Below are 13872 nucleotides of genomic sequence, written 5' to 3' on the forward strand. Positions count from 1 at the left end.
CGCAGATGAAACGTCAACATGTATCAGGTTGCTCTGCGGCCGAGTCTTTTAAAAGGAAAGGTACTGTCTCTGGTTCTGGTTCTCCTGCCCTTTCCCCCTTGGCCACTCCCTGGGAGGAAGGACAGGCCCGCCGTCTTGGGGCGAAGTACTTCTCCCGCTATTTAGTCTGTTCTCGGACCGATGGGGGGATGTTCGCCACCTCCAAGCCCATGTTCTTTGTCCAGCACATCGAGGACATCTTCGGGGAAATCGAGGCTCTCAGTAAAATGCCGGCGAGTTCAGCGCGGCCCCAAAGACCGTCGCATCGACACCGGAGCCTTTATCCTCGCCTTCGAGGGGGACGTTCTCCCAGAGAAGGTAACAGTGATGTGCTACCGGTGCGCTGTTTTCGGTGTTTGCGCTTTGGGCACATGTCGTCACAGTGTGAGGCTGAGCCCCTTTGTGGCGATTGTGGACGTCCTCTTCGTGAGGAACATACCTGCACCCCACCACCTCGGTGCGTCAATTGTCCTGGCATCCACTCGCCTAGATCTTTAGACTGTCCCGCGTATCAGGAGGAGGAGAAGATTCAAGAAATAAAAACTTTGGATCGTCTCTCTTATTCTGAGGCCAGGAAGAAGTATGACCGCCTCCATCCTGTGACGTTTACAACTTCGTTTGCCTCAGTTGTGTCCACGCCTTCCACAGTATCCTCACCCCTATCCTGTCCCCCCTCCACCTCCTCACCCCATCCGGGGTCTATGCCTCCGCCTCCCAAATCCCTCCCTTCCAAATCCTCCTCCCTCGCGGCCCCTGTCCCCTCTGCCCCAGGGGCCACCCTCCCTCCTCCTCGCCCTCCGCCTCCTGAGAAGCGATCCTCTTCTCAGGCGTCCATCGGGGAAACGTTCCGGACCCCGGCTTCTGAGGTTCGGCGTTCCAAAACGGACCCCGCGCCTGAGGACCTTCTTCGGGTCCAGCCCATCATCCCCGTGCCTCGTCGGACTTCCAAGAAGGCCTCCAAGAAGAATTCTTTATCCCCCTCTCCACCCCGGCGCGTTTCGTCTGACGCTCCATCCACGAGTCGCTGCTGCCGGCCGTCCTCAGTTTCGCCGGGACGCTCTGCTGCCAGGCGTTCAGCTGGCCTCTCGTCGGCGAATGATGCTGCCCCTTCTACGCAACCAGGGAAAGCAGCCGCAGCTGGCGACGACTCGATGGAACAGGATACGCCTCCTGCCGGTTGTAGCATTGTTCCCTCGAAACCTGGCCCTCCGCGGCCGTCGAGATGACCAGCTCTTCACCCGTTTCATTCCCCCCCTTTTTTCTGACTAGCGATGGCTTTGTTACATTGGAACATCAGAGGTATTCGATCTAATCGGGTGGAATTACAACTGCTCCTCCGCCTGCACTGTCCGCTCGTCCTTGGTCTCCAGGAAACCAAGTTGCGCCCAACTGACCGTATTGCTTTTACCCACTATACCTTGGAGCGGACTGACCTCACCCCTGCGGACGGTATTCCAGCTCACGGTGGGGTCATGTTCCTCGTTCGGGACAATGTCTATTACCATCCCATCCCATTGACCACCCCACTCCAAGCAATAGCTGTCCGTATTACTCTTTCTGCCTTTACTTTTTCTGTTTGTACTGTCTACACTCCATCGTCATCCGCAGTTAGTCGAGCTGACATGATGCACCTGATTGTTCAGCTTCCTCCGCCGTTTTTATTGTTTGGCGACTTCAATGCCCATCGTCCCCTTTGGGGCTCTCCTGCATCCTGTCAGAGAGGCTCCCTCTTGGTGGATGTTTTCAACCATCTCAATCTTGTCTGCCTCAATACTGGCGCCCCGACTTTCCTCTCGGACTCCACTCATACCTACTCCCACTTGGACCTCTCGATCTGTTCTACCACTCTTGCCCATCAGTTCGAGTGGTATGTCCTTTCTGACACTTATTCGAGCGACCACTTCCCCTGTGTCGTTCGTCTCCTACACCACACCCCATCCCCACGTCCTTCGAGCTGGAACATACCGAAAGCTGACTGGGGACTTTACTCCTCCCTGGCGACCTTTCCGGACCACGATTTTCTCAGTTGTGACAGTCAGGTTGAATACCTCACGGCTGTTATCATCAATGCTGCCGAACGTTCCATTCCTCGTACTACCTCTTCTTCACGTCGTGTTTCCGTCCCCTGGTGGAATGAGGCTTGTAGAGACGCTATCCGTGCTCGACGACGTGCTTTACGCACCTTTCGCCGCCATCCTACGTGGGCAAATTGTATTGGATACAAAAGACTCCGAGCGCAATGCCGTAGAGTCATCAAAGACAGCAAAAAAGCTTGTTGGGCCTCTTTCACCAGCTCCTTTAACAGTTTTACTCCCTCTTCTGTCGTCTGGGGTGGCCTGCGCCGGCTGTCGGGCATTAAGGCCCACTCCTCGGTACCTGGCCTGACTTCAGGTACTGAGGTCCTTGTTGATCCTGTGGATGTCTCCAACGCCTTCGGCCGCTTTTTCGCGGAGGTTTCAAGCTCCGCCCATTACCACCCTGCCTTCCTTCCCAGGAAAGAGGCAGAAGAGGCTCGGCGACCTTCCTTCCACTCGCTGAATCTGGAAAATTATAATGCCCCCTTTACTATGCGGGAACTCGAACGTGCACTTGCACTGTCCCGGTCCTCTGCTCCGGGGCCAGATACCATTCACGTTCAGATACTGGCCCCCATTTCTCCGGCAGGCAAAAGCTTCCTTCTTCGTACCTATAATTGCGTCTGGACCGAAGGTCAAGTCCCCATGTGTTGGCGTGACGCCGTCGTTGTTCCTATACCCAAACCCGGGAAGGATAGACACCTTCCCTCTAGTTATCGCCCCATTTCTCTTACAAGCTGTGTCTGTAAGGTGATGGAGCGCATGGTTAACGCTCGGTCAGTTTGGATTCTTGAATCTCGACGGCTACTTACCAATGTTCAATGCAGCTTTCGTTGCCGCCGCTCTGCTGTTGACCACCTTGTGACCTTGTCGACATTCATCATGAACAACTTTTTGCGAAAGCGCCAAACGGTAGCCGTGTTCTTCGATTTGGAGAAGGCTTATGATACCTGTTGGAGAGGAGGTATCCTCTGCACTATGCACAGGTGGGGTCTACGCGGTCGCCTGCCCCTTTTTATTGATTCCTTTTTAACAGATTGCAAGTTTAGGGTACGTGTGGGTTCCGTATTGTCTGACGTCTTCCTCCAGGAGAACGAAGTGCCTCAGGGCTCCGTCTTGAGCGTAGCCCTTTTTGCCATAGCGATCAATCCAATTATGGATTGCATTCCACCTAATGTCTCAGGCTCTCTTTTTGTCGATGACTTCGCGATCTACTGCAGTGCCCAGAGAACATGCCTCCTGGAGCGCTGCCTTCAGCGTTGTCTAGACAGCCTATACTCGTGGAGTGTGGCGAATGGCTTCCGGTTCTCTGAAGAGAAGACGGTTTGCACCAACTTTTGGCGATGTAAAGCGTTCCTTCCGCCATCCTTACATCTCGGTCCCGTTGTTCTCCCATTCGTGGAAACAACTAAGTTTCTAGGGCTCACACTGGACAGGAAACTTTGTTGGTCTCCGCACGTCTCTTATTTGGCTGCCCGTTGTACACGTTCCCTTAATGTCCTCAGAGTTCTCAGTGGTTCATCTTGGGGAGCGGATCGCACTGTCCTGCTTCGCTTGTATCGGTCCATAGTCCGATCGAAGCTGGATTATGGGAGCATCTTCTGTTCGTCTGCTCGGCCATCCTTCTTACGCCATCTCAACTCCATCCACCGTAGGGGGTTACGTCTTGCGACCGGAGCCTTCTACACTAGTGCCGTCGAGAGTCTTTATGCTGAAGCTGCCGAATTACCATTGACCTACCGGCGCGACGTACTGCTTTGTCGGTATGCTTGCCGGCTGTTGTCAATGCCCGACCACCCCTCTTATCAGTCCTTCGACGATTCTCTCGAACGTCAGTATGGGTTGTATGTGTCTGCCCTGCTGCCCCCTGGAGTCGGCTTTCATCGCCTGCTTCGACAATTGGATTTTGCCCTCCCTACCACCTTCAGAGAGGGTGAGAGCCCGACTCCACCTTGGCTCCAGGCTCCGGTTCATATTTATCTCGACCTCAGCTCTCTCCCGAAGGAGGGTACTCCGGCTGCAGTGTATTGCTCACGGTTTGTCGAACTTCGTGCGCGACTTGCCTTTATTTACACTGATGGCTCCAAAACTGACGATGGTGTCGGCTGTGCCTTTGTCGTCGGGGCCGTCACCTTTAAATACCGGCTCCTCGACCAATGTTCTAGCTTTCCGGCCGAGCTTTTTGCTCTCCATCAGGCCGTTCAGTATGCCCGCCGCCACTGCCGTTCATCGTATGTACTCTGCTCTGATTCACTCAGTGCTCTTCAGAGCCTTGGAGCTCCTTATCCAGTCCATCCCTTGGTGCAACGGATCCAGCAGTCCCTCCATTCTTTTGCTGATGGTGGCTCTCCTGTCAGCATTCTGTGGGTTCCCGGCCATGTAGGAGTGCCTGGGAATGAGGCTGCTGATGCTGCAGCCAAGGCTGCAGTCCTCCTGCCTCGGCCCGCCTCCCATTGTGTCCCATCATCTGATGTTAGTGGGGTTGGTTGTAAGAGGCTTGTGTCGTTGTGGTGGGATGCTTGGTCCTCACTTCAAGGAAACAAGCTCTGGGAAGTAAAACCGTTCCCAACTGCTTGGACAACCTCCTCCTGACCATCTTGGTGAGAAGAGGTCCTTCTGACCAGGTTGCGGATTGGGCATTGCCAGTTTAGCCACCGCTACCTGCTGTCCAGTGCCCCAGCTCTGCAGTGCCCTTGTGGTCATGTATTAACAGTGCGCCATGTTTTATTGTCGTGTCCCCGTTTTAGTCAATCTCGTGTTGTCCTGTCTGTGCCATCTACTTTACAGGATATTTTAGCTGATGACGCTCGAGCAGCTGCTCGTGTTCTTCGTTTTATTACTTTGACTGGCTTATCCAAAGACATCTAACTCTTTCACTTATTTTATCTGCATCTTTGTAAGAACTTTCTGGTGTCGTCCCCCTCCCCACATTGAGTTTTACTAGATTCTATGTGCTCTAACAATTGTGACTGGGCGCTAATGACCTCAGTAGTTGAGCGCCCTTAAACACCCCCCCCCCCCCCCCCAAAAAAAAAAAAAAAAAAAAAATAATAATAATAATAATAATAATAATAATAATAATAATAATAATAATATTATACCCGAGGCAGGATTCGAACCTGCGACCGTAGTGGTCGCGCAGTTCCAGACTGTAGCGACTAGAATCGCTCAGCCACTTCGGCTGGCTAATAATCACTGAGCTCCATAGAATGTGAATGGTGTTGTTCTTATAAGGCTCTTACTCAATAAGGTGGCAAATTAGTGAAGTCCCTTGACTCTTATTCAGGAGTAGTGAAGTTCAAATTTGTGTCCAAACAGTAGCATTCTAAAACAAAATTAATGAAGAACACCATTGTCCATAAATGTGCAAACTAGGATAAATATTGCTATACACACTGAATGCTCGTTTCTGGTGAAGAATAAACAGGACTAATCTCCTAGCATAATGGCACCTTCATAAAGCTGTGGGTACACAGTGTTCAATGACACCATTTGGTTCCTGCAGTGAAATCTAACCATTGTTAAGGAATATAACTGTGGAACCCAATCAAAAAGTGTGTAACATCAATTATCAGTCATTGACATGCAGTGTAGCCAGTAACTACACTTGACTGAACCTTAGGGATGGTGAATCATTGCTTTCCACTGTCTGAACAGTGGAGCTCAAAACTGTTAATAATAAAGAAAGAGTGTGGTACAATTCTTTGCTGGAGAACTGGGTGCAATGGTTATCACAGTGGTTTTTAGTTTGTGAGAAGTGGGATCCAAATCCCTGTCCATCTATTCGGATTTAGGTTCAGATATTCCATGGTTTTCTAAATCATTAAGGCAAATGTGGATTGGTTGCTTTGGAAAGGGCACCGCTGACTCTCTTCTGTATCTTTGTCTCGTCAGAGCTTATGGTGAAACTTGCGTTACCTTGTAACTAACTAATGGGGGATTAAACCGTAATCTTCCTTCCTTTTTGTTTAATGCGGATGAATTATTCTGTGGAGAATAACTTTTAGGAACTGACCGATTGGTATTTGGTATGGTCCATTCTGAAATGCCTTCACAGTGTGAATAATACACGACTGCCAATCAGTGGCACACCCGCAACCAGCCCTGCTGATTTAGGTTTCCCATGATTGTGCTAAATTGCTTCAGGCAAATGCCAGGATGGTTCCTTTGAAAGGACACGCCTGACTTCCTTCCCCATACTTTCCCAATCCACTGGGACTGATGACCTTGTTCAGTCCCCCCCACCCCCACCCACCTCTCAGCCAACCAACCAGTGGCACACATTTGGCCCCCATGACCCTCACTATTTGCACTTTGTTCAGTTCACATAATGTGACACAAACAGTTCTGGTGAAAGACTTTTGCATGAAAACTGAAAGTGATATTACTTACAACCACAGTTTCAAGTCAGCCTGGCCTGTTTGATCTTTACACATTGAAGATGGCAACAAATGCTGTACATATTAGTGTGTTTCGGTTCCTTATCAAGAGGTGTATTTTGTAAATCCCTCACTCTTGAACATCAAATGTGAAATTTCTCCAAAATCTCATGATCAAATAACAAAATTTGAAAATCTGTAATGAGCATACTGTGCTTTTGTTAATTGTTCATTTTTGTCTGCTGTGACTGTTACAACAAAAAAACACAGGCCTTTATAGTTTTGGATTTTATATAATATCAGACATCCTGTATTTTACTGCAGTTTCCAAGAATTAATAAAGTTCGTCAATAATAGTAGGTATGTTGAAAACTATTCCGTTTAATTGTGTTATGAAGGCAACTGTTAGCTATACACAGCTTGCTTCAAATGCAAGTTTGGGACAGGAATGGTGTGGACAACAGTAATGCTTTGTTGAGACAGTGTGGTGCAGTTTTGTAATTTAATTGTGTGATAATTGGATGTAAATTTGAGAGGGGCACTGCTAGCCTGAAATCATATACAGATTTTCTGTAAAAAAAAAATTAATTAATTAATTTATCTGTTCATTTCAGGTAAAATTGTACTTCCAGACAAAAGAGTAAAACCTGCTGATCCAAATAAGAAAACAACAAATGGGACTGAATCCCTTGAAGGTAATGCTTCTTAATATTTAAATCTTTTACGTGCAAAATATTCCAATTGTGTACAGTTAATGAATAGAACTTTCTGTCCATTTCAGGTAAGACCGTTGTTCCAGATAAACAGTCAAAATCTACCGCAGCAAACAAAAAACAGGAGACAGAGCCATTGGAAGGTAGTACTACTTAAATTTAATTTTTGTCTCCATTAGAAACTTTTTATGTTCAATTTTTATTATGGCCTATTGAATAAGTGTGTGCATTTTTTATTTAGAATGCTGCAAAATCACACCTCTTTCATTTCAGTATGTCTTGTCTTGCAGCTTTCACATAGTGAAGAAAAATGACAGATTTTATTTTTTGCACCAAAGTTGCTATTTATTGGCTAACTAGTTTCATTCTGTGTGTGGGCAGTTCTAGAGTTGTATTTGACAGACAATACGAAAAAGAAAAGCAGTAACCAGAAACAGAACTTTATTTGCACAACACTATCAAAAACTAAAGGCACATAATGCCTTAATATTAAAAGCAGGCAAAGATATTAGGATTCTCTTGGTGAAGAAAACTAAGTATATAAGTAAAACACAAGAATTATTTAAGGCAAAAGGCAAATATCATACATACAGATAAAGACCGCACAAACAGATTCAGACACTTAATAGAAAGTGATAAAGAAATCTGAATTTCTCTTAACACAAAAAGAACATAATAGGTACATAGTCACCAACCCACAATGCTCCAAGCTAAGAGCACACAAATCCGGGACAACAAATTATTTTCTCGGATGTAACTAATCTATACGGCAATGTGCCCGTTGATGACCGTTGACCTGGAAGAAACCTCTTGAAACATAGAAAAATGTAAGAAACAGGAGATTATGAATTAGTAGAACTACTAACCATAATTTTATCCCACAACTATTTTAGCTTCAGTGGCCAAATATTCTTACAGAAAGAGGGTCTTGTGATTGGTAGCTGCCTGTGTGGCACACTAGCATATATATTTCTAGACCACCAAAAAAATAAATTTTTTGAAGAACAAGACCGCTGGTGAAAAAAAGTAGTACACTATCTAAGATACATAAATTACACCATCACTGTATTTAGCAGATCAGTGAAGGAAGTTAGCAACAATATACACAAAATATCACCTTCGCAATCAAACGCCAATTTAACAATGATATTACCTTCCTTAACTTAACTGTCATGAACACTGATTAAGTACATACTTTCAGTATCTTCCACAAGCCGACAATTACAGACATTGTCATCGTAGTAGCTCATCGCTTTTGGAACCACTGTCCTTCTGAGTCGTTATGCTAGCCATCTGTCTTCCATGTGTGCTAATCCGGCCCATGACATTTTTTTCAACGCCTCCTTGGATTTAGGGTATGCAGGCCGCCTTTCCTCCCTACTACCACCAGGAGTCCGCTTCTGTCAACTGCTCCATTCTCTTTCCTTCCGCTTTCCTAAAACTTTGTTGACAACTTGGGGTACAGCACCGCCTTGGCTCCATCCCCGGACCTGCCTGCTCCGTGACCTTTGTCAGTTTCCCAAGGACGGAACCCCTTCACTTGTTTATCGTCGGGCATTTTCTGCTCTATGTGCACAAATGAAGGAAGCCACATTTATTTACACAGATGGCTCAAAAACATCGTTTGGTGTAGGGAGTGCCTATATTGTTGGCGACACCCCAAATCGATTTCGGCTTCCCGACCAATGTTCGGTTTATACTGCGGAGCTTTATGCTGTTCTCCAGGCTGTCCAATACATCCGTCGCCATCAGCGGATACAATATGTTATCTATTCAGATTCTCTCAGCTCTCTCCTCAGTCTCCAAGCTGTATACCCTGTCCACCCTCTGGTCCACCGGATTCAGGACTGCCTACGCTTGCTCCATTTGGGGGGCATCTCTGTGACGTTCCTCTGGATCCCAGGACACGTTGGTATCTGTGGAAATGAGGCGGCCGATATAGCGGCCAAGGCTGCAGTCTCTCTTCTTCGGCCAGCTATTCGCATGATTCCCTTCGCCGATCTACGGAGTGTTTTATGTCATTGTGTTGTTCTCTTATGGCATGCACATTGGTCGACACTTCCCAATAATAAATTGCGGGACATGAAAGCTCTTCCCTGTGCTTGGACCTCTTCCTCCCGAACGCGTCATCGGGAGGAGGTAATTTTAACTAGACTCCGGATAGGGCACTGTCTTTTTAGCCATCGACATCTTTTAAGTGGTGATCCTCCCCCACTCTGTCCCCACCGCTCTCAGCTGTGGACGGTAAGACACCTTTTAATTGAGTGCCCCTATTTTACTCTGTTACGCGCCCGTCTACAGCTGTCGCCTGATATATCTTCCATTTTAGCAGATGACACGCGCTCAGCCGATCGCGTTCTTGAGTTTATTAGTGCCAGTGAGATGACGTCAGTCATTTGAAGCTCTTTTTAGGGACAATCAACCCCCTTCTATAGTGGTTTTTTAAGCTTTCCTTCTGTTTTAAGTTTCTCCAATTTTTTGAGTTTCATTCCCATTGCTACTAGTTTCCGGTTTGGTTTTCTACCTTTTCCTAAGTCACAGACTGGGCGCTAATCACTGTAGCAGTTTTGCGCCCTAAAACCATAACAAAAAAAAACCTTGGAGCCATAAAGAAACATACTCTAGATCAGAAGTAGTCTGAATAATCAAATACTGTCTCAACATTGTAAATTTTAATTCAGCCCTAAATACGCTCAGAGCCCTGCCAATCAGTAAGGGCTAGAGCTGGTTGACAAGCTAAATAAAAAGAAATACAAAATGGGAAAATCATTAAAGACAAAGTTGTGCTGATCAAGACTGAAACAAAAATAAAGATAAATTTGTAGTGCTTCCGTACTGGGGACATGTATCAGACAGAATAAATTCCTCATTAATGAAAGCAAATCTGAAAATAGGGTCCTTCACCAGCAACACATTAGGAGCAAGATCATTTATCAAATAGACATTATGCAATGATATAATCATTCTGGTGCTTACAAAATCAAATGCAGTGAATGTAATAAAGCCTACATTGAACAAATGGGTAAAATTGTTAAAACAAGATATAGAGAAACAAAAATGTAACCAGAAATAACCCTTCTGCATGCAGCATGCCCCTCAGAAAATAAACAAATGGCTGAAAATATCAAGAGCAATTACACTGTTATACATAATGCTTCCAGAGACTGATTGACTTTTTAGAAGAAAAATAACTCTACATTAATATGACGAAGCATCCAAAACAAACATTAAATGAACAAACAGAATTATGCAACAAAAAATTCATAGGATTTTTCAGTAACACCTTAATCAGCATATAATATGCACTACATCCTACATTAATCACCAAATACCCAACTACAAACAATTCATAGGAACCTTCTATAGCACCTTATTCAGCAGATGAATTGCACTCCTTTCTGCACTACTCACCAGATATGTGACTACAAACTAGTCACTGAAAACCCAGTTATGACAGCGGTACAATACTATCATATGTAGAGCACATTGAATACGAGTGAAATAATGTGTCTCCTCTTGTGTAATGCTAGAAATAAGATAGAATTTTATTATACAACTATGTGATGAGATATTGTATCCCACACTGAACAAAATCAGTGATATTACATTCACAGAGTAAACTGAATGTTTCAGAGATTATATAAGACATACAATAAAATTCTTTGGATTAACATTTGTCAAATTTATGGTAATACCTAGGGAAAATAAGTCATTGTGACACACTGTGAACTCCGGTGAGAACCAATCCTCCGTTATGTATGAGATATTGTCGTCACATGGATCAGATCATGCCGGATAATGATAGCACCACAAATTAGACAAATATATCGTATGCTCATACACTGTCATACTACCATAAGGTATAACTACAATTATGACATGTTGTAAAACAGATCTGATGTACACATAAAATGTGATGAAATGAATAGGACTGTCCACACCAACTTTACCCCAAATACCAAATACATAAATAGTTAACATCTGGACCATGTTATTACAGATACGTTTATTATCCACCTTTGACACATCCACTCATAAAATTTCATTCTTTGTGACAGGTGGTTGCGAAAATGGGCAAAGCCCAAAACTATTCAGCCAATAAATAAATAGTGACTTTGGTGCAAATAATAAAAAAACCTCACTTCTCAACAATATTATTATTGAATCATGATTGATGGTTGACGTTTTAATGATTGATCCTCATACAACTTGTGTTTGCCTGAAAAGAGAAGTGACCATCTTGAACATAGCTTAGTTTTCAGATTTTGTTTCCGCTGTGTGACAGCAGGCTGCCAACGTATTTGCTTAGAAGCTATGCATGAATTGTATCAAAGGGTGCCTTGGCCAGTGCTGCAGTCAGTAGAGTACTCTGCTGACAAAGCCAGTGGAAGACGTAAAAATTAATTTGAATTAAAGATATCACATTCACAAGTGTATAACCATTTACAGGGATGCGAATCTTGCTTCATGCCCAACATCTGCAACACCATACACAATACTTCCACAGAACTTATGTGCCCGTGTACTGCTATTAATGAATGAATCATTCAGATTTAACCACAATAACCATTCTAATAGAATTAAACAAACAAATAAAACACAAAAGCAATTTATCTATACAGAAGAACTCCATGATCTGCCATGTCTGCAGTCCGCATTAGCCAGAGGACAGCCAGTCAACAAATATCCATGTGTTGCAACTGTCACTTGCAGTGTTTATAGTAGAGTCCTTTTCTATTTTTTTTAACAAAAAGTGAAGCCAAATTCGTGATCCCATTAGGAGACACCAGTAATTGAATATCACCCAAAATACAAGCTGCACAGCCTTGACCCCTAAATTAGAAGGTCCATAATTCATTATATATCAGCTTTTGCAACATGCCACTTGCAGCAGTTATAGTAGACTACTACTCTACTTTTGTAACAAAAATGGGTTTCATGTACTTCAATTCTTTCATTTTATCTGCAATGGATTTTGCATACTTGATAATTCCTGCCTTGATGTGCTTCATCATTGGTCCTGGGAAAAAAATTGAAAAAAATATCGAAAGGATTGCTGCTGTCATCCACTTCTGCCACGCATCCACTTTCTACTTTGAATTAAAGAGTCTAATGTGGTCCATCCAATTCGTCTGAATATATTTGAAGTACTATCTTGATTATTAGGAATTATATTATACTCTGTTGGAGGTGGCATTTTGCCTTAAAATGCAATGGAGAAATAACTTACATAGCAGATTTTAGACAGTAAATAATATACAACAATGGAATGGTAATATTGAAATAATGTTTTCTTACCAGAGTCTGATTCAGTAGCAGAATAACAATATTCGCTTTCAAAAATGTCCCCTTTGAAACTAGCCTTCAGGTGGTTCATTCGAAGCTTCTTGATATCAGTATTGTTCAAAAACTTCAACATATTTTTCGAAAAATGCACTACTAACATTATGAGAAACCCGCGAAACATCAGCGTCACGTGTCAGTTCTGCAGTTTTTAACAGGTGAGGGTTGCCCTTTGAGAATATTGAAATAGTTACAGAAATGTCCAAACACTGGCAGTTAAGATAACATCAAACTCAAATAGAAGCTGCAAGCAGAATGGAAACAGTGTAAATGGAGATGAGCTGAGCTCGGGCGTGGGACACTCACAGTGTTACTGCCACACACGCTGTGCTTGGGCTTCAAATTGTTAAGTGGGCATTATTAATATATCTGTCCATGGCCTGCTTATACAAAGTAGGTTTGAGAAACTTATTTATCCACAATGTTCTGTGGCTTGTAGCTAATGGGAATGACTAGTTAGTGTATTGTCAGCTAGTTATAATGTTTGCCTCAAAAGCTTGCATCACGCATCAGGTGGCAGTGCTTTTAATGCTATAGGGTTTGTGCTTACTATGTGGTGGCCTTTGGCAGTGGCAAAACAGACACAATTGTCATATTTGGAAATAGGATGGCTGCTTTTAGCAAGTGATAACAACATCAGTGATATCTCATATAACTGGCAAGACATAAAGCATGAAGAAAATGAAATTCACATGGATTCAGAATCATTTGACAGTTATGCAGCACTGGAACATGTGCCAAAAAAATGTTTTTGTGCATGTTAGTTTGGTTCCCCGGCATTTTTTGTTTATTGATAAGAAGGGCGTAAAAGTGCCAGTAATACAGAATGATGTAATTAGTTGTTTTTAGTGTATTGTAGATGACTCTTCATACAAAAAAATAGCTGATCAAGCTAACTTATACCCACATGACTACATAGCTTCTATTCACAATTTATCAGCAATATTTAGGATTCACTGCTGGCAAGACTTAACAGATGATGAAGTGATGACAATAATTGGAATATTTATTCTTCTGGGAATTTTGTAAAAGCCAGAATGTAAATTGTGCTTTCCAAAATGGGAGTCACTTGACACAACATTCTTTAGGAAACGAGAGAGTAAAAGAGTGTCATCTTCCCTAAAGATTCTGGTCTGTTTACTCACTACAAAGGAACATTACTGTCAAGGAAGCTTTGTTGTTCTGGATAGGATGTCTTGGATAGAAGCAATTTACTCCTTCAAAACATGATTTGGAATAAAATTTTACGATCTTTGTGAAAGCTATTCTGGATATATATTGGACTTCACTGTTTGTATTGGTAAGAACACACATTATGGCAGT

The 13872-nt window shown here is 43.8% G+C and overlaps 1 protein-coding gene across 1 annotated transcript in view; it reads left to right on the top strand.

Annotated features, from left to right (window-relative positions):
• The window catches only part of LOC124556648, a 66910-nt gene that overhangs the window by 38847 nt on the left and 14191 nt on the right, over positions 1–13872 (top strand). The window contains exons 4-5 of the mRNA XM_047130614.1: positions 7108–7188; positions 7275–7349. Coding sequence (XP_046986570.1) covers positions 7108–7188; positions 7275–7349 — 156 coding nt within the window. The remainder of the gene's footprint in view (positions 1–7107; positions 7189–7274; positions 7350–13872) is intronic.

Source organism: Schistocerca americana, chromosome X (assembly GCF_021461395.2).
Source record: "Schistocerca americana isolate TAMUIC-IGC-003095 chromosome X, iqSchAmer2.1, whole genome shotgun sequence".
NCBI classification, from domain to species: Eukaryota; Metazoa; Arthropoda; class Insecta; order Orthoptera; family Acrididae; genus Schistocerca; species Schistocerca americana.